General features: G+C 39.9%; 1 protein-coding gene across 1 annotated transcript in view; it reads right to left on the bottom strand.

The window, feature by feature from the left end:
* LOC311131043 (cytosolic carboxypeptidase 6-like) overlaps window positions 1-19,516 on the bottom strand; it is a gene marked incomplete at its 3' end in the record, with an annotated part of 241,496 nt that overhangs the window by 210,826 nt on the left and 11,154 nt on the right. Inside the window, exon 3 of the mRNA XM_084163865.1 lies at window positions 1,136-1,260. Within this exon, the coding sequence (XP_084019991.1) occupies window positions 1,136-1,260 (125 nt within the window). The remainder of the gene's footprint in view (window positions 1-1,135; window positions 1,261-19,516) is intronic.

Raw genomic sequence — 19,516 nt, forward strand, 5'->3', positions numbered from 1 at the left:
AGGGGGAATGAAGTGGCGCAGTGGTCTAAGGCACTGCATCTCAGTGCTTGAGGCGTCTCTACAGACCCCCTGGTTCCATTCCAGGCTGTATCACAACCGGCCGTGATTGGGAGTCCCATAGGGCGGCGCACAATTGGCCCAGCGTCGTCCGGGTTTGGCCGTCATTGTAAATAAGAATTTGTTCTTAACTGACTTGCCTAGTTAAATAAAGGTAAAAAAAATTAAATAATAATAATAATAATTTTGCAAGGCACTGTATGTGTGTATGCAAGAGTCATTGAGTGTATGTTTGTGTGAGCTTCTCACTACCCTTTCGCTCTCCTCTTTTTTTTGCCACAACAGCAAATATCCTGTTGGCGCAGGATGCCGGGCTGTATCTGGCCCTAAAATCGATAAGGCTCCTGGCGAAGGGCTCCCATTCATCTCTTGGCCATAAAATTTGATTAGCGCTGACTACAGCACTGCAGGGAGATGGGGCCGATAGGGCAGGGCTGCAGAAGACAGCAGCAGCATACCATTTTTTCATCCACGCTCTCTCGCTCCCTCTCTCTCTTAGCCCAGGCTCTCTCTTTTCAACATAGAGCTACCCAGGCTTGTATACCTACACATTAGATAGCAGGAATAGAATTCCGCTGCCGGTTGTCTCCTTTTTAGTATCTTGTTTTCTCTCTTTGAATTACATCGAAATGACAGAACTGATTAAGCTCCAATCAGAGTTGATAAAATTAAACAAATGCCCTCGGCAGCAGCCTGAGTGGCCAGCAGACATGAAACACGCGCTCTGTTCCCTCACACTGTATCTCTGTGGCATGTGACCACTGCTCTCAGCCAATCCGAGAGCTCAACGCATGCAAGTGGCTAGCGCTTCTCAGTGCTGTGACAAGGAATCAGGTATGAAACAAACAACTCTTCTGAAGGTCTATGAAACAACAAAACTTGAAATTCTTTTGAATTGTGAGCTACTGACAAATGTAAATACCCATAAAAGTGTGCATAGACATTTGAATGAAGACAGACAGGTTAATAGTAACTTAATAGTAACAGTCAATATAGAAAATACTAGAATAATATTTTTGTGTATACTTGGAATGCAGTATACAGTATTAATACAATTTCAGGGAAATCCACCACCTACCTGTGTCTCCCGCACGTTCTCCACTGTGAAGTTGAACCAAACTCTGAAGCGAGGGTTACAGGTGTCAGGTCTGATGAAAAGGTCAAACTCAAATTCACTGATGTAATCAACACGTCCAAGGTTACCTGAGAAAATAAAGATCACATTCAGGAATCATGTCACCTCTTGGCAAGTAGTCTAGTTTCCAGTTATGCCTACACTAAATGCTTTTGAAAAAGTAATGCATAACCCCCCTCCCCAAGAATAATAGATTTTTACATACTACATATGCTGCTTACTGACATAAATCTGAAAATGTTATATTTAGAAAGGTTTTTATTGATGCATTTATTTTGCAGGCATCTCCTAGAACGCTCATGTAGCTAGAACCTTGGGATATATTTCCCATTGGATTCATTAAAATTCAAGTGACCAACTTGTTATCCATTAGATGTGTATATAATGTATCAGACATGGATGGGAGGACTAACCCTGTCCATCCCTCACCATAGCTTCTCCCTGCAGGCACAGCAACAGTGACAATGGGTGGGATGAAGAGAATGGAATTTAGCTACTGTTCGCGTGACAAATGGGAAAGCTTTGGATGGTGGTATCTTCAAAATAACAAGCGGTCAAAGATGTTCATCTTGCTTTTACTTGCAGGGCTATACATCTAGATTCACAGCATGGATCCATCCACTGCTGTGTGATTTATACAATGTCAAATAAGCCTAGACCAGAGGCCCGGTTTAGCCTACTGGCTCGCAGACAGTTAACTCCACAGGCAAGAGGACAACCTGCTTTGCTCTGCTCCGCGTCCCTCAGCCTGTCTATATGGTGTGGATGGAGTGTGGAAGCGACCGACCACCTGGTGCCAGGTAGCACAGAGCTAATTATCGACAGATGGGGTAACCACCACACTGTCAGAGCAGATCGCTCTCCTTCTGCCATCTGAGAGGGCTAATCCACCCGCTTCCTGAAAATCCCTTCACTCGTCACGCTGTCCACAGAAATACCATAATCTACCAACTCTCACAGGACACTGCATGTTGCTCCTGTATGAGCTCTAAAATATATGCATATTATTTTTTATACAAATACATCAAAGACCCCACTGGGAAATGCAATATGGATTACGGACAACAGAACCCCTACAGAATATGATCTGGAAATCATTTTGGAAGTGTCTTACAAATTGTATGTTTATTTTGTAACACATGATGCTGTATTTACATGTCTGCCATTCTCTAACAGCTTTCCTGTTGCACTAATGGCTACTGGCGTTTCATTCCAACACTGGTTGCAAAATGGAAATGCTCTCTGCAAAAATGAATATTGGCACTCTGACTGATTAGAGTGTGACTGTAGCTCTTGTGAACAATGGTAGAGCTGTAAGAATACAAATAGGGTCAACATAGTGAGAGCTGTTTACAACTTATCAGACACCTGTGGCAAAGGTTGATAACTGACCTTTACCGTGCCCATTACATGAACGAACATTGTGTGCTTGCCTGCGTGTGTAGTTTAAAAAAGGGCATAACGTATCATCAGAGCTATTTCATTTAATGACGCATAACCTAGCCCACCCCATAGCGCAACATATGCTACTGCATTACCTACACTTGGTGGCAGTTGGGAGAAGATAAGTGAAACATACTGTACCACAAACCAAAGATGCATCTGTTTTACAATCCTTACTTGAAATAACTTATTTAAAACCACCTACTGTACAAACCGACTGAGAAGTGGCAGGCGCTGGCAGATAGCATGATGGGGATATGAGAACTGCACCTGTTCCAACCAGATGTGCTGTATAATCTATCATCTCTAATACCAATGTTTTAGCGATTTATCTGGCTTAAGCTACCAAATATTAGCTATTAGAGGACGCGGATAATAGCCTCTAAAGGTTGTTTCATATGGATGTATGGATATCACAGCTACTGTTTTTGTTGACTGATATATTAGGCTACTTTCAATATTCAAATGAATACAAATGAAGGATGTATCTACAGGTTTGTAAACTACAGACATGTAAACATGGATTAAACATAAGTCTGTTAAAAAATAAATGTCAAGAGATTCTGAAGCTTTTTAACGGCATATGATTTCTGAACTGCCAAATATATTGCATGCAATACCACTTTCTAAAAGTACAATACATTAAATAACGACTAAGTCCATTGAATCTGTCATATGGCTCCAAATAGCACAAGGCTGCAACTAAACCGGAACCTTGTGTACACTAATGCAGCACCATAAAGAGCAATCAAAATCTCACTAACTCTTTGGCTCTTTCACTCAGACTGCAGCCAGAGTCCTCTCCACTCGTTTGGCATTTCAGGACCATGGACAGCGGATTAGCATATACAGTAGCTAAGGACTTTCTCAGGCACTTCTACAACTATTTCAACGACAACACTGAAGGTCTTCATTGCATTGCATGCCACTTATCTCCTCTTCATAGATATATATATATATTTTTTAATTAAATTAAAGAGTCAAACCAAAAGCGCATTTACCATACCACAAACTGGTGAGGTAGAAGTTACAAATCAGAAAAGTAACAGACAAATACAAAGATGATGAACCAACTTTTAAAACAAACTGCGGATGTTGTCGCAGGGAGATAGTAAACGCTATCTCTACTTCAAAGCACAGCAGCCATGCACTGCTAGGTTATTGAGCTTGATGCTTGAAGACCTGACGTGAGGGATAGCACAGGCCTCAAGGTTAGAATTACATGTTCAGCTTGTGAAGCAGGGATATGACACGGTATTGATTTTAATTGTAATTTTATGGTGGCTAACTCCAGATTCCAACGCTGCAGTACTAATCAATTCCATATCATTCTGTATTTAACAAACATAAAATGGCAAACAGACCTCTCTAAAATCCTAAAGCATAAAAATACATTCATATTGGTAGCCTTTGCACTACTTGGAACAGTGAGAATGACTTATCTAAAGTTGTTTTACTAATTTGCACAAAGATGCAGTCAAACTATAGTGTCATTAGTGTAGGCTACACTAGAGGAAAGAGAAAGAGAAAGAGGGAGGGAGCAAGCAACAGAGAAAAACATCAGTTATCTAATAAGAGTTACTACTGCATAATTCCTCTTAAGGCTTGTGTGTCTACATTCGTCCTTAGTGGAGTCTTCATAAGTTATGTTCCATGTCAATCATCAACCATTGGGAGAAACTTATGCAGCACTTACGATTTAATAAATTGGGTTTCAACAAATGGCCTAACTGTAAGAACCCACCCAGTGGGCTGAGTAGACCTACTAAAGACTTTGCTGTTCTTGGACAATCAGTTGAAACATGACAAGTTCTCCATAAGGACCCTCTGTAGTTTGTACGAAACCCCCTCGCTATCTCTCTCGCTTTCTAGTCTCTATATCTTTATTTTCTTAATTAAAAGATTGGGGGAAATGGTGAACCAAAGACACACCATGCGTCTCTCCACTACTCCTGCGTGCTGTCCAAACTCCCGCGATTATCGAGTACTTTGTTCCCCCATTATAAATGTTTGTTCATGTTTCCCAAAATTTAAATCAATTTATGTTACATTTATATTCCATATAATCTTACAGTAATTACTAGCTAGCGTTACACAATCTCATTCCCTTACCGTTTATTGCAACATTGTCGATATTTCTGTTTCATTTTGGTACACAGTATGTTGCATTTCATTTTCCATTTCCTCTCCTCTGAGTGCAATGCTTAAAAGTGCACATGAACATTTGCTAGTTCATTTTATACCCAATAAATGTGCTTGTGTCAAATTTTCAAAGCAGTTTGATCTAGTACAAAGGTACAGAAGCTTGTATTACATTTCAATTACCACAACATCAGATGCTTTGTTTGATCACGTGCTTTTTCAAAACTTGTGTTGCAAAATGCGAGATCTCACCATAGACTGTGGGTGTTTCTCAATATGCATACTACGGTGCTCCACACTCTCATGCTCCGAGTTCGTTCTCCAAGGACGTTCTCTTGAGTATGTTCTTGTGAGGGCGAGAGTGTGGGGAATGCATAACATTTTACATATGAGAAGCATCCGCACTCTGTGCTACTGCATTACCTTTGACCAATATAGACAAAATAAGATACAGTGGGGGAAAAAAGTATTTAGTCAGCCACCAATTGTGCAAGTTCTCCCACTTAAAAAGATGAGAGAGGCCTGTAATTTTCATCATAGGTACACGTCAACTATGACAGACAAAATGAGAAAAAAAAATCCAGAAAATCACATTGTAGGATTTTTAATGAATTTATTTGCAAATTATGGTGGAAAATAAGTATTTGGTCAATAACAAAAGTTTCTCAATACTTTGTTATATACCCTTTGTTGGCAATGACACAGGTCAAACGTTTTCTGTAAGTCTTCACAAGGTTTTCACACACTGTTGCTGGTATTTTGGCCCATTCCTCCATGCAGATCTCCTCTAGAGCAGTGATGTTTTTGGGCTGTCGCTGGGCAACACAGACTTTCAACTCCCTCCAAAGATTTTCTATGGGGTTGAGATCTGGAGACTGGCTAGGCCACTCCAGGGCCTTGAAATGCTTCTTACGAAGCCACTCCTTCGTTGCCCGGGCGGTGTGTTTGGGATCATTGTCATGCTGAAAGACCCAGCCACGTTTCATCTTCAATGCTCTTGCTGATAGAAGGAGGTTTTCACTCAAAATCTCACGATACATGGCCCCATTCATTCTTTCCTTTACACAGATCAGTCGTCCTGGTCCCTTTGCAGAAAAACAGTCCCAAAGCATGATGTTTCCACCCCCATGCTTCACAGTAGGTATGGTGTTCTTTGGATGCAACTCAGCATTCTTTGTCCTCCAAACACGACGAGTTGAGTTTTTACCAAAAAGTTCTGTTTTGGTTTCATCTGACCATATGACATTCTCCCAATCCTCTTCTGGATCATCCAAATGCACTCTAGCAAACTTCAGATGGGCCTGGACATGTACTGGCTTAAGCAGGGGGACACGTCTGGCACTGCAGGATTTGAGTCCCTGGCGGCGTAGTGTGTTACTGATGGTAGGCTTTGTTACTTTGGTCCCAGCTCTCTGCAGGTCATTCACTAGGTCCCTCCGTGTGGTTCTGAGATTTTTGCTCACCGTTCTTGTGATCATTTTGACCCCACGGGGTGAGATCTTGCATGGAGCCCCAGATCGAGGGAGATTATCAGTGGTCTTGTATGTCTTCCATTTCCTAATAATTGCTCCCACAGTTGATTTCTTCAAACCAAGCTGCTTACCTATTGCAGATTCAGTCTTCCCAGCCTGGTGCAGGTCTACAATTTTGTTTCTGGTGTCCTTTGACAGCTCTTTGGTCTTGGCCATAGTAGAGTTTGGAGTGTGACTGTTTGAGGTTGTGGACAGGTGTCTTTTATACTGATAACAAGTTCAAACAGGTGCCATTAATACAGGTAACGAGTGGAGGACAGAGGAGCCTCTTAAAGAAGAAGTTACAGGTCTGTGAGAGCCAGAAATCTTGCTTGTTTGTAGGTGACCAAATACTTATTTTCCACCATAATTTGCAAATAAATTCATTAAAAATCCTACAATGTGATTTTCTGGAGAAAAAAATTCTCAATTTGTCTGTCATAGTTGACGTGTACCTATGATGAAAATTACAGGCCTCTCTCATCTTTTTAAGTGGGAGAACTTGCACAATTGGTGGCTGACTAAATACTTTTTTCCCCCACTGTACATTTTTACTTCATAATCATCAGCTAGCTACAGAGCCTAGCGAATGTCTATATTCTCATGTAATGTGGTGGCATCATCATGTTATGGGTATGCCTGTCACCGGCAGGGACTGGGGAGTTCGTCAGAATCAAAACAAATATGAAAGGAGGAAAGCCCAGGTTAAAATAAAAATGGAAAACCTGCCTCAGTCTTCTAAACCCTGGGATAGAGTTTTTTGTATTTTTATATAAAAATACATTATGACACCTTTCTGTTTTCACAATGGCATTGACATATGATGATAAACCAAATGCGTTTGACGGATCCTTTTAGTCTTCTTCTAATGCCTCTTAAGGGGAAAGTAATCCAAAAGTAACTGAAAGTAATATGATTACGTTACTGAGTTTGGGTAATACAAAAGTTATTTTACTGATTACAATTTTGGACAGGTAACTAGTAACTGTAAAGTAAGCTACCCAACCATTACCGCAAAAATGCAGGAGGCAAGTGGAAGGGGGAGAAGGTAGGGAACTTGTTTGTCTGCCCTTTATTAAAGACCAAATTTGGCTAAAAACAATTGTCATAAATAAATAATTATATCAGTTTTACTTGAGGACCAAAATATTGATCGCGGCGCCATACAGGTTGCAAAATAGTTGGGAAGAGATTTTTGATGTGCCGATTCCGTGGCACATGGTTTATGAATTGATACGCAAAACAACGCTTGACTCGAAACGTAAAGGTTTTTCAATTAAAATTATTATACAAAAATTCTTGCAACAAACAGAATGTTATGTATATGGGTCATACAACCATCTCAGCTCTGCAGATTTTGCTACGAAGAGACAGAATCACTAGATCATTTATTTTTGTATTGCCCCTATGTAGCTTGTTTCTGGTCACAAGTTCAGGAATGGCTAAAATTAACCCTACAAATAGCACTGTTGGGAGATTTGAAAAGCCATAGTCAATCAATCAACAATATAATAATACTTTTAGTAAAACTATTGATCTTTAACTCAATCTGTAGAGACTATAGTATGCGATTAGACAGGTTAAGAATTTATGTGAAACATCACAGCACAGTTAAAAAATAATGGCACATGGAAACCATAAGAGGGCAGTTTACGAACATAGGTGGGATGGACTGAGAGTAGCTGAGGGGTGGATTTAAAAGCTCATGTTCTAAAATAGTTATGACTGAAAACACGATATATAATGATTAAGTACTATCTATCCAGATGTAATGTACAGTGCATTTGGAAAATATTCAGACCCCTTGACTTTTTCCACATTTTGTTACGTTACAGCCTTATTCTAAAATGGATTAAATTAAATGTTTTCCTCTTCAATCTACACACAATACCCCATAATGACGAAGGTTCACATGTGCCTTGTTGCAAACAGGATGAATGTTTTGGAATATGTTTTATTCTGTACAGGCTTCCTTCTTTTCACTCTGTCAATTAGGTTAGTATTGTGAAGTAACTACAATGTTGATGATCCATCAACAGTTTTATCCTATCACAGCTGTTAAACTCTGCAACTGTTTTAAAGTCACCATTGGCCTCATGGTGAAATCCCTGAGTGGTGTCCTTCCTCTCCGGAAACTGAGTTAGGAAGGACACCTGTATCTTTGTAGTGACTGGGTGTATTGATACACCATCCAAAGTGTTATTTATAACTTCACCATGCTCAAAGGGATATTCAATGTCTGCTTTTAAAATGTTTGCCGATCTACCAATAGGTGCCCTTCTTTGCGAGGCATTAGAAAACCTCCCTGGTCTTTGTGGTTGAATATATGTTTGAAATTCACTGCTAGACTGAGGGACCTTACAGATAATTGTATGTGTGGGGTACATAGATGAGGTAGTCATTCAAAAATCCTGTTAAACACTATTATTTCACAACTTATTATGTGACTTGTTAAGCAAATGTTTACTCTTGAACTTATTTAGGCTTGCCATAACAAAAGGGTTGAATACTTATTAACTCATGACATTTCAGCTTTTCATTTCTTAATTTGTAAACATTTCTAAAAACATAATTCCATTTTTGTGTTACAAAAAAATCTCTATTAAATCCATTTAAAAATTCAGTCTGTAACACAACAAAATGTGGAAAAGGTAAAGGGGTATGAATACTTTCTGAAGGCACTGTATTTCTATGGGCTAGGCTACATGATGCATGCGAGTATGATCTGAAAAAGTAGCAAAACAAATGCATGCGCTGTTTGTTGCCTTTAGACTGCACACGCTGGGCATCATTCACAAGTGATAATATTCTCAGCCATCAGACTATTCTCAATTTAATCTTTACATATACTAAATAATATATGTGTGAAATTAGTTTGGATTTAGAATTATCATGCACCTGTCGGAACAGGGGCAGGGTAAAAAAAGACGTTGTCCATATGCACTTGAATAGCAAATGGAGGACATCTTTCCCGTGGTTAATTTTCATGCCAGCCAGGTAGGCTACCCCGGTTGTAAAGCGAAGCAATGTGCTTAACATTAGGAAAGTTGAGAAATAAATATAGTAGGCCGGGCCTATGGAAAGCTGATGGGATCCTCCTCTTTTTAATAGACAGCATCAAAACCCGTGTTTCTCACAGCCTATAGAAATGTTGCGCAACATGGGCTTATAACCCTTATTTCATTCCATGCATAAACCAGCTATGAGGAGCTGGCTCTCACTGCGCAACAGGTGATCCTATTCCTCTCAAACTCTGAATGTCAGGGCTGAAGTGTTTGATTTGATTTTCGATTGAGTTGACAGTGACAATTGCGAATTAAAGTTTTCTGATTATGTCTGCTTTAGATTTATAAAATACGATGTAACAAATTATTTTGGAATATGCCTTTTGCAGTGAATACCAGTTACGTGGTTTTCATTTTGACAGTTGTATGTCACAGGGAGTGGCTAATAAGTGAATGTACGTGCCTGTTTTGGGCTTTTTTGGCAGATTGATTTAGGTAATTGTGAGGGGAGGCTTATGTGAGCATGGTACACCCCAACCTGAATGTAATACACAGGTTTGCCTGCTCCAAAGCCTTTCCTCTTCATTAAGAATTTATATTGATAAGTGTATTATAAAAAAATGTATATACACTACCGTTCAAAAGTTTGGGGTCACTTAGAAATGTCCTTGTTTTCCATGAAAACATACATGAAATGAGTTTGAATAGGAAATATAGCAAAATGAATAGGAAATGTAGTCATTGACAAGGTTAGAAATAATGATCTGTCCTTCAAACTTTGCTTTCGTCAAAGAATCCTCCATTTGCAGCAATTACAGCCTTGCAGACCTTTGGCATTCTAGTTGTCAATTTCTTGAGGTAATCTGAAGAGATTTCACCCCATGCTTCCTGAAGCACCTCCCACAAGTTGGATTGGCTTGATGGGCACTTCTTACGTACCATACGGTCAAGCTGCTCCCAAAACAGCTCAATAGGGTTGAGATCCGGTGACTGTGCTGGCCACTCCATTATAGACAGAATACCAGCTGACTGCTTCTTCCCTAAATAGTTCTTGCATAGTTTGGAGCTGTGCTTTGGGTCATTGTCCTGTTGTAGGAGGAAATTGGCTCCAATCAAGCGCTGTCCACAGGGTATGGCATGGCGTTGCAAAATGGAGTGATAGCCTTCCTTCTTCAAGATCCCTTTTACCCTGTACAAATCTCCCACTTTACCACCACCAAAGCACCCCCAGACCATCACATTGCCTCCACCATGCTTGACAGATGGCATCAAGCACTCCTCCAGCATCTTTTCATTTGGTCTGCGTCTCACAAATGTTCTTCTTTGTGATCCGAACACCTCAAACTTCGATTAGTCTGTCCATAACACCTTTTTCCAATCATCCTCTGTCCGGTGTCTGTGTTCTTTTGCCCATCTTAATCTTTTCATTGGCCAGTCTGAGATATGGCTTTTTCTTTGTAACTCTGCCTAGAAGGTTAGCATCCCAGAGTCGCCTCTTCACTGTTGACATTGAGACTGGTGTTGAAGCTGCTAGTTGAAGCTGCCAGTTGAGGACCTGTGAGGCATCTGTTTCTCAAAGTAGACACTCTAATGTATTTGTCCTCTTGCTCAGTTGTGCACGGGGGCCTCCCACTCCTCTTTCTATTCTGGTTAGAGCCAGTTTGCGCTGATCTGTGAAGGGAGTAGTACACAGCGTTGTACAAGATCTTCAGTTTCTTGGCAATTTCTCGCATTGACGGTATTAACTGTAAAATACCATATTTGGAGGAGGATTTGTTTTTTGGGGGGAAGTATTACATTTTACAGATGTTGGAATCTGTCTCTTGAGTCACTTCATTTCTCAGAACAAGAATAGACTGATTAGTTTCAGAAGAAAGTTCTTTGTTTCTGGCCATTTTGAGCCTGTAATCGAACCCACAATTGCTGATGCTCCAGATACTCAACTAGTCTCAAGAAGGCCAGTTTTATTGATAAACTCGGATTAGCAAACACAACGTGCCATTGGAACACAGGACTGATGGTTGCTGATAATGGGCCTCTGTACGCCTATGTAGATATCCCATTAAAAATCAGCCGTTTCCAGCTAGAATAGCCATTTACAACATGTCTACACTGTATTTCTGATCAATTTGATGTTATTTTAATGGACAAGAAAATGGCTTTTCTTTCGAAAACGAGGACATTTCTAAGTGACCCCAAACTTTTGAACGGTAGTGTATATTTTAATTATTTTGTAAATTGCACGTCTGGACCACTAGCGTATACAAATGAAAGCATAACTTCTGAACCTGCCTGCTACAACATTTCTGCCCGTACAACTGCTACCAGGTCTCTATTTTACACTAGTAAACTGGTTTTATACATGTACTTATGTGCTTTGTTAAAAAAACACTGTTAATTTAACAGTAACATGAGAGCTGCAAAACCTGTAACTGCAGAAGTGTGCAAGATGGCAGCCAGTGCATGGGTAAGGCAAGAGGAGGGTCATTCACACATGGACTCACAGGAGAAAACATGGCTAATCTAATCCCATTACGGAGGTACAAAGGAGAGCAGTCACAGTGCTCAGCCCACACAATGGGACAGCCTGCAGCTGCACTGGATGGATGGCCTGTGTGCCTCTGCCATGCAGATGTATCATGCAGCATGCCCGGGGTGCTGTCTTCAACAGATCCATAGTAATGGAGATAGTTGTTTTCAAATGCATTATTTCAATTATTGATTTATGGCTTTACTTGTGATGGCTTCCATTTAGGGCAGCCTAACTAAAATAACAAATAAACATTTTGCTCTCCCAGACTTTTCCTTTCGGCACAATAAACAGAATAACATACAGTATGTGTCTGAAATGAAATAGCATAAAAGGCTTGAGAATGGAAATTGACTATACACATGAAGACAAATTGACTGCTCACATGAAGTGAAGTGTTGAAAATCAATTTTCAATCCTAAATATTGCTTGATAAAGTAATGATTTGTTGTATTATTGGTATGAAGCACTTTGCACTGACAACTGCATCTATACTGAACAAAAATATAAACGCAACATGCAACAATTTCAATGATTTTACTGAGTTACAGTTCATATAAGGAAATCAGTCAATTTAAATAAATTCATTAGGCCCTAATCTATGGATTTCACATGACTGGGCAGGAGCGCAGCCATGGGTGGGCCTGGGAGGGCAGACAATCAGAATTAATTTTATTACGGACAGAAATACTCCTCAGTTTCATCAGCTGTCCGGGTGGCTGGTCTCAGACGATCCCGCAGGTGAAGAAGACGGATGTGGAGGTCCTGGGCTGGCGTGGTTACACGTGGTCTGCGGTTGTGAGGCCAGTTGGACATACTGCCAAATTCTCTAAAACGATGTTCTAGGCGGCTTACGGTAGAGAAATTAACAGTCAATTCTCTGGCAACAGCTCTGGTGGACATTCCTGCAGTCAGCATGCCAATTGCACACTCCCTCAAAACTTGACACATCTGTCTAAAGGCAAAAAACTAATCTGCAATTTCCACCTGAAAAATGTGTACACAAAAAAATCTTTTTCCTGGGCCTTCCTCTGTGAAACAAACTGCACTGGAAATTAAAAGGGACTTTTGAGAGTGGGATCCTTTTAAATGTATTTTTGCTATGTGCTCCATTTCATTATTGGAAAACACATCAGTTTGCCCCTGGTGTGAGAATTCCAGGGTAGAGACAACTGATAAAGACGGAATTGATTCCATCCAGCAGAGGTGTCTCAGTTTAGACCTGGAGCAAAATGTCTGTCCTTGCACTTTTCCTCCAGTGTCTAAAGGCAAGTTGTCACAGATAAAACATCAATCTCTTGCTTCAGGACTTCTAAAAAGCAGTTTTTCCTCTGCCTTATCATTAAATAGGGCGGCAGGTAACCTAGCGCTTAGAGCGTTCGGCCAGTAACCAAAAGGTCGCTGGTTCGAGAACCCGAGCCAACAAGGTGAAGAATCTGTCCATGTGCCCTTGAGCAAGGCACTTAACCTCCAAGTTCCACATAAACTCTCTCACAGGTGTCAAAACAAAGTGAATTTAAATAACTTTTTGTTAGAACTTGAAACTATATTAATTTTTTTTTGCATTAACAGAATGCCTCACTGAAATATTGTCCTAGAGACAGCCCTGAAAAGACAGTGAATCTGTATGTGAAAAAATGAGATAACAACTGAAGTGGAGAGAACAAGGTAAACAACTTCATCCCTTTATGAAACCATTTGAGCACCAGCAAACTCCAACATATATTAAAATGGCTCAGCCTGGGGATACTAGTGAGATATGCAGCCCACATATTTGGCACAAATGATGTAAAAGCCTGTAAATTCAAAAGAGACCACATTTTCTCTCTGCCCTTTTATAATCATTTTAAAAAAGACCCTGAAGCAAGTATGTTACATCCAGAGCAGTTGGTGTGGTAATGGGTCATACTCATAGTGATGCATGTATTCTTAGTAAAATTGGCTTTGTTGTATTATCAATCTCAGCCAGCCAATGTTTTTGCCCACAATATCTTGTCACATCAAGCTAGCCCTTGACATGAGCATGTAAAAGTACTTAAACATTATAATCTTTACGTTTATTGATTTCTGAACCAGAGGAATCTATAGTTAGCTTGTTTTTGTTTTGTTGTGTTTGTGTTTTCCTCTCCTCTTATCATTTTGTGCTGTGCAGTGGTGGCCTCTTCAGAGAATAAATACAAGTCTGTTCCAATTTCATGCTATCTTTTTACAAGTTAATTATGTGGAGGCCTACAAAGGACAAGAGAGGCTTTGGCAGAGGGACAACAGTCCAGGTCTCGTCTTTGTTGTTTTGCCTGTTGTTTTGTTTCTTCTTCTCCCAGACACACTCTCTGTCTCGTTTTCTGTCTCTCTGCCTCTCGCAACACAGGAGAATAATCTTTCCTGCGGAGTGTTTGGAGATAAAAACAGAGAGAGCTGAAGGGTCCTTGGCAAGCCCAAGGCAAGGAGAAGGTCAACAGGACTGCTTAGAAGGGCTGTTATCATCTTGGTAACATGTTATCGGGAAGCCTGCAGTCCTGGTTATTTACAGTTATTGCTCCTTCTGGGTGCACACTTCAGCGCTTGGGGCTGGGCTGATTGCGCTGTAATGAGTTCAGGAACACAGGGCGTTAGCAAGAGAAAAGGGGAGAAACAAGGGAGACTAGAAATCAACGGCCACACCAATAGGTCAGCAGAAAAAAATAGAAAAGGTTTCACTGAAAATGCAAGTCGTGACAAAAGGAGAGTGAACTACTAGGATGGCTTTTCTCTCCATGCCCGCCCTTCCATTTGAAACCAAAAAAATCTCCCCAATAGAAGAGGAGAGGGCAGGGTCCCCAATGAGGCCCCTGGCAGGTCATCTGACAGTAAGTGACTCCTGACATACAATACAGTGTGACAGAGAGGGAGGTGCCAACCCTCAGATTCAGTCACAGGCCAAACTGAGGATCAACATCACTGCTATGATTTTGTTCGTAAATATTTCTATTTTTTTACCTGCACCTGTCCAGTATTGTGTGTTAATCGGATCGGCCCATAGTTAAGAAGGGGAGGTTGAAGTGAATCTGAGAGTTGAGCTAGTCGGGAAGAGGATGTCTGTAAATCCCAGTGTGGTTTCCAACCGTCAGGAGCAACGCTGAGGAAATCTCTCATTGTGAAACAGCTTTTCAATCTGGGGAATTACACAAAGTGCTGCTACTGTCAATGCACTGCCAGCTTTACACAAAAATGAAAGGACAGGAAAAAGGCGATATTGAAAGCCATTCAAAAGGCTTGGCAGAGGATCAGGTTTTTGTGCAATCACTCTGGCAAGCTGTACCCAAGCATGGTGCAATTACTTAAGAGAAATTAGACAACAGAGCAATAAATATATATAACAAAGTCAAAAAGTACAAAGGAAAATAAAAAAGAAACATTTTCAAAAAATACCAGAAAGGCAAAGACATCCACAGACATCCTAATCTCTATTAAATGCATTGGATGTACGAGAATATGCATATTTTGGACACATCAATTTACAAAAAAAATGTATCAGGAAAGAAAATAGTGAAGAGGGACGAATTCTTCATCACTGCAGGAAGTGCAGATCCCAACAGAGGTTTCCAAGAGCAGAGCGCAGATTTAACATTCTTCAGAAGAGGGATGCAAAGTGTCTCTCTCATTAGAAGGAGAGTGCTCAAATACTCAAATAGCCCTTATTCACAGCCAGTGGGCAGTCTCAAATTGGTTTTCTGGTAAATGTTGGAGTCCACAGAGGCATCTCACAACTCGCTAGAAAATCCTTTCAAGTGTTTTGAAGAGACAAATCTCTCACAATGTGATGCCTATGTGTGTGAAGGGCCAAGCTTGCATCAGAAAATAAGCTGTCATGATATTTTGACTACAGAAGTTTTCATGTCCATCCATGTCAAAATCGGATAAGATGAAATCCATTTGTTGACTTGTCTGTACTGCATATCATGGCAACGTGTTATTGGGAAATGGGATTAATAATTAGCCTAGTCATAACAATCACTGAGATATGCACATTAACCTACACCAAGACTAGTTCGGCCTTGAACATTTCAACAACATCTTCCATAGGCATACATCCAATATCCTCATGTGTCAAAATAAATCAGGGAAGAAACATAAAAAAGCGCTAAAATCCAATTTCTACCAAGAAGGCATTCATAGGTGGTTGCCCCATCAATGAATATTGTAGCGGCAGAAATTGAATTATAGCCTAGCCTTTGAGAATATGATTGTCTAATAGCTTCACAACTTCTCTCCCAATCTGTCAGAACCCTGCCTGCATATTATGCACAGTGTTTGGCAGAGGGAAGACAGAAACAATATAAAGTCATTATCCTGGTAGGAAGCTATGTCAAGTCTACCTACCCTGAAGCAACTGGTCATCACTGAAAGCAGTTGTACTTGGCTAAATACCCTATCTTCTATTCTGTCTGTGACACCAAAGTATCTCTGCCATCCTAAATTATTTTAAAGGGGATAAATGCTTACATTCAATATGAGATCTTGTTAAACCTCCATAGAAAGAGCTCCTATAAAATATGTGGTGTATATTTCAACGTTGTCTACTCTGAATAGTGCAAGACAGCTGTCTGTATCAAAATCTCATGTATTCTATCAAAATGATTCTCTAGTTATATATTTTGCACTTCACTTTGCAAACATATTCTGCGCATGAATTTGTGATATCAAACAAAACCTGACACATGAATGAAGCTCATCTCAGGAAGGCATTCTAAATAAATCAGCAAAATAAACAGATGCAGCTTAAAAAACATGAACTGGTAAAGCGTTACAAATCCTCGCCATTTTCACAAACTGCACCCTCTTGCCTCAGATGAAAAATGACACGTCTGCCTTGAAACTGTGTTTAAGGCATCAGGATTGCTTGGAAATGATTTACTCCATCATTGGAGCTATGAGTTCACACAACACAAGCGCAATAGAAGCTTGTTGCCGTCATGTTCACTTACAACATATTAACATCTTTGAGGAGAAGCATGGCATGGACCCTGAGGACTATGACCCGAAGGCCCAGAATCCCCATACCACCATCACTGGATAATTTAGAGAGAACGTCCAAACATCCATGCACAAGCACACAAACACATGTGAACACTAAAGGGGAGCAAGCCAACATCAACCTAAAATATATTTGGATGTCTTTGCGTGCAGTTGAAGGAAGTTGAAGGTAGATTCACAAGCCATTGTTAACTAGCGTTAGCGCAATGACTGGAAGTCTACCCGAACAGTAACCTTGAGTTCATCAGACTCTGGGTAAGTACAGTAGAAAAAGGGCTTAATTGCAAAAATCTCGCACTATCCCTTTAAGTAGGCTACATGAGCAATAATGGCAATAAAGTGTACGACTGTTGCATTACAAAATAATATGCATAAATTAACCTTTTCTACCTATCGTTAAAGCACCACCATGTAGTGGAAAAATTTGCCAGCAATGTGAATATTCTGTTTAAGCAATTACCCTACAAATCTTACAAAACTTTTGTGTGGTTACTAGCATTTTGTGACATTTTGAGAACAAGAGAGGCAAGCTCAATATTTTTATGTATCTCAGCAATCAACAATTAACTTTCAAAATATTGAAGATGTTTGTACTACTTCTGCCAGGAGAAGTGTCTGTGTCAGAGCAAACTGGGCCATGTGTTCCCTCTCTGATTAGATGAAACCAAGTGCGGCAGGCGAGAATGTCAGACAGGATTATCGCCTGTTTCATTTGCTCTGCTTTTGCACAAACCTGATATCACCTCCCCTGCCTCACTCAGTGGCATGGCACAGACACATGATAACTGAGACTACTGAAGCTTGCAAATATTATGACACTAGATGGGACTCTTCTAAAAAGTTTGCTCTCCTCAAACATGCAATGAGAAAATTGAGCAAGTATTCTTACAATATGTATTTTTTCTGTACACCATTAACATAGTATTTTACCTGTGCAAAGTGTATTCTACCGTTGAAAGACTAGCAAGGGGATTGGCAAGGATTCTACTCATGCTGTGACCCTGGGTTAAGTGCAATGGGCTGCCCAGGTCTCCAGAGCTACAAAGCTCTATGCCTCCTTAAGTGTGGCACCTTAGTCTTGGGATGTTTTGTTTCCTTCAGGGCCATGCCTATATAACGACACAACCCTCACTGGGTATCAGATGGGACGTAAAAGGAAATAAAATTGACAAAAGAGTCCAGAAAAGAGGGAGAGAAAGCAAGACAATGGACATAGAAAAATGTAATAATATAAATAAATAAATATACAGTACCAGTCAAGAGTTTGGACACACCTACTCATTCCAGGGTTTTTCTTTATTTGTACTATTTTCTACATTGTAGAATAATAGTGAAGACATCAAAACTATGAAATAACAGCCTCAGAATGCCAAGAGTGTGCAAAGCTGTCACTTTGAAGAATCTAAAATATAAAGTATATTTTGATTTGTTTAACACTTTTGTGGTTACTACATGATTCCATATGTGTTATTTTGTAGTTTTGATGTCTTCACTATTATTCTAGAAAATAGTACAAATAAAGAAAAACCCTTGAATGAGTAGGTGTGTCCAAACTTTTGACTGGTACTGTAAATAAATATATATATTTTAACTCTTATAGTTATAAATGGTTGATAAATAGAATAAATCAAAAGGAATAGTCTAGCCGACTCTCACTTGACAGCCCAAATGTATCTCCATAATCTCCTCCCGACTTCAAATTAAAAGTGAAAAGCCCATTTAGTGTGTTGGGCAGTGAAGCCACTCCAGTACCAAGGACAAGTAAGGGAGACGGAGAGGCCAGATTTCCTTTCAATACATCAGAGTCATAGCCTAAGTGTTACTGCACAACAAAATCTTCCTCTGGAAAACCCATAACTCAGTTCAAGTTACAAAAGCTTACATAAGACAAAGTTAAAACATGAATTGTAGCCTATGTGGAATGGCTAGCTAGTGACTGTAAGATGCGAATGACGTCTGCTAAATGGCATATTATTATTATTATTATTATCCAAAATTACACCCACGATCCAAAGATAAATAGGCAACTTTTACAGTATATCCTTAATTTAATTATATTTGGTTACCAATCTAATCAGAAATCAAGTAATCATGATGTAAACCTTTAGATCAGTTGTTCCTTTTCAGAAGAAAAACACACGTTTTGTCCACTGCCTTCCCTTATGTTATGTTTTAATCACATTTTAGTCTTGGAATAAAACCAACAACAGGACATCAGGAGTGGCACTGTAGCCAGGCCCTCTCCAAACCACTTGTGCTAAGCATCTGGCTTGATTGTTAAAGCGTTTCCCTCTTCTTTAATCAATGAAGACCCAACTGTCTTGATTCATGGGTACTCTGGAGTATATAAATGTCTTCTGACAAGCTTGACTGCATTTTCCCCCAGCATTCGTTTGGTTCCTGTTTTTGTTTTTTTCTCTCTACATTTTGCTTTGGCTCTGGCTGTAATCACTCATTCTGTATATGGGCCCTGCAATTGCAACATGAACACTTCTGAGAGAAGACAAGGCAAGATAGATTCCGTAAAATGCTCGGGAAAAGAAAAAACTATTAAAACTTCATCAGCAGTGAACAGTGGAGGAATTGTTCATAGTGTTTATCCTCATTAGTAATCTCTCTGCAGAATCCTTTCAGTCAATTTTTTACAGTCTTCTATTGTTCACCGATTCATCTATTATCA

Source organism: Coregonus lavaretus (assembly GCF_964263955.1).
Source record: "Coregonus lavaretus genome assembly, chromosome: 6".
Taxonomy (NCBI): Eukaryota; Metazoa; Chordata; class Actinopteri; order Salmoniformes; family Salmonidae; genus Coregonus; species Coregonus lavaretus.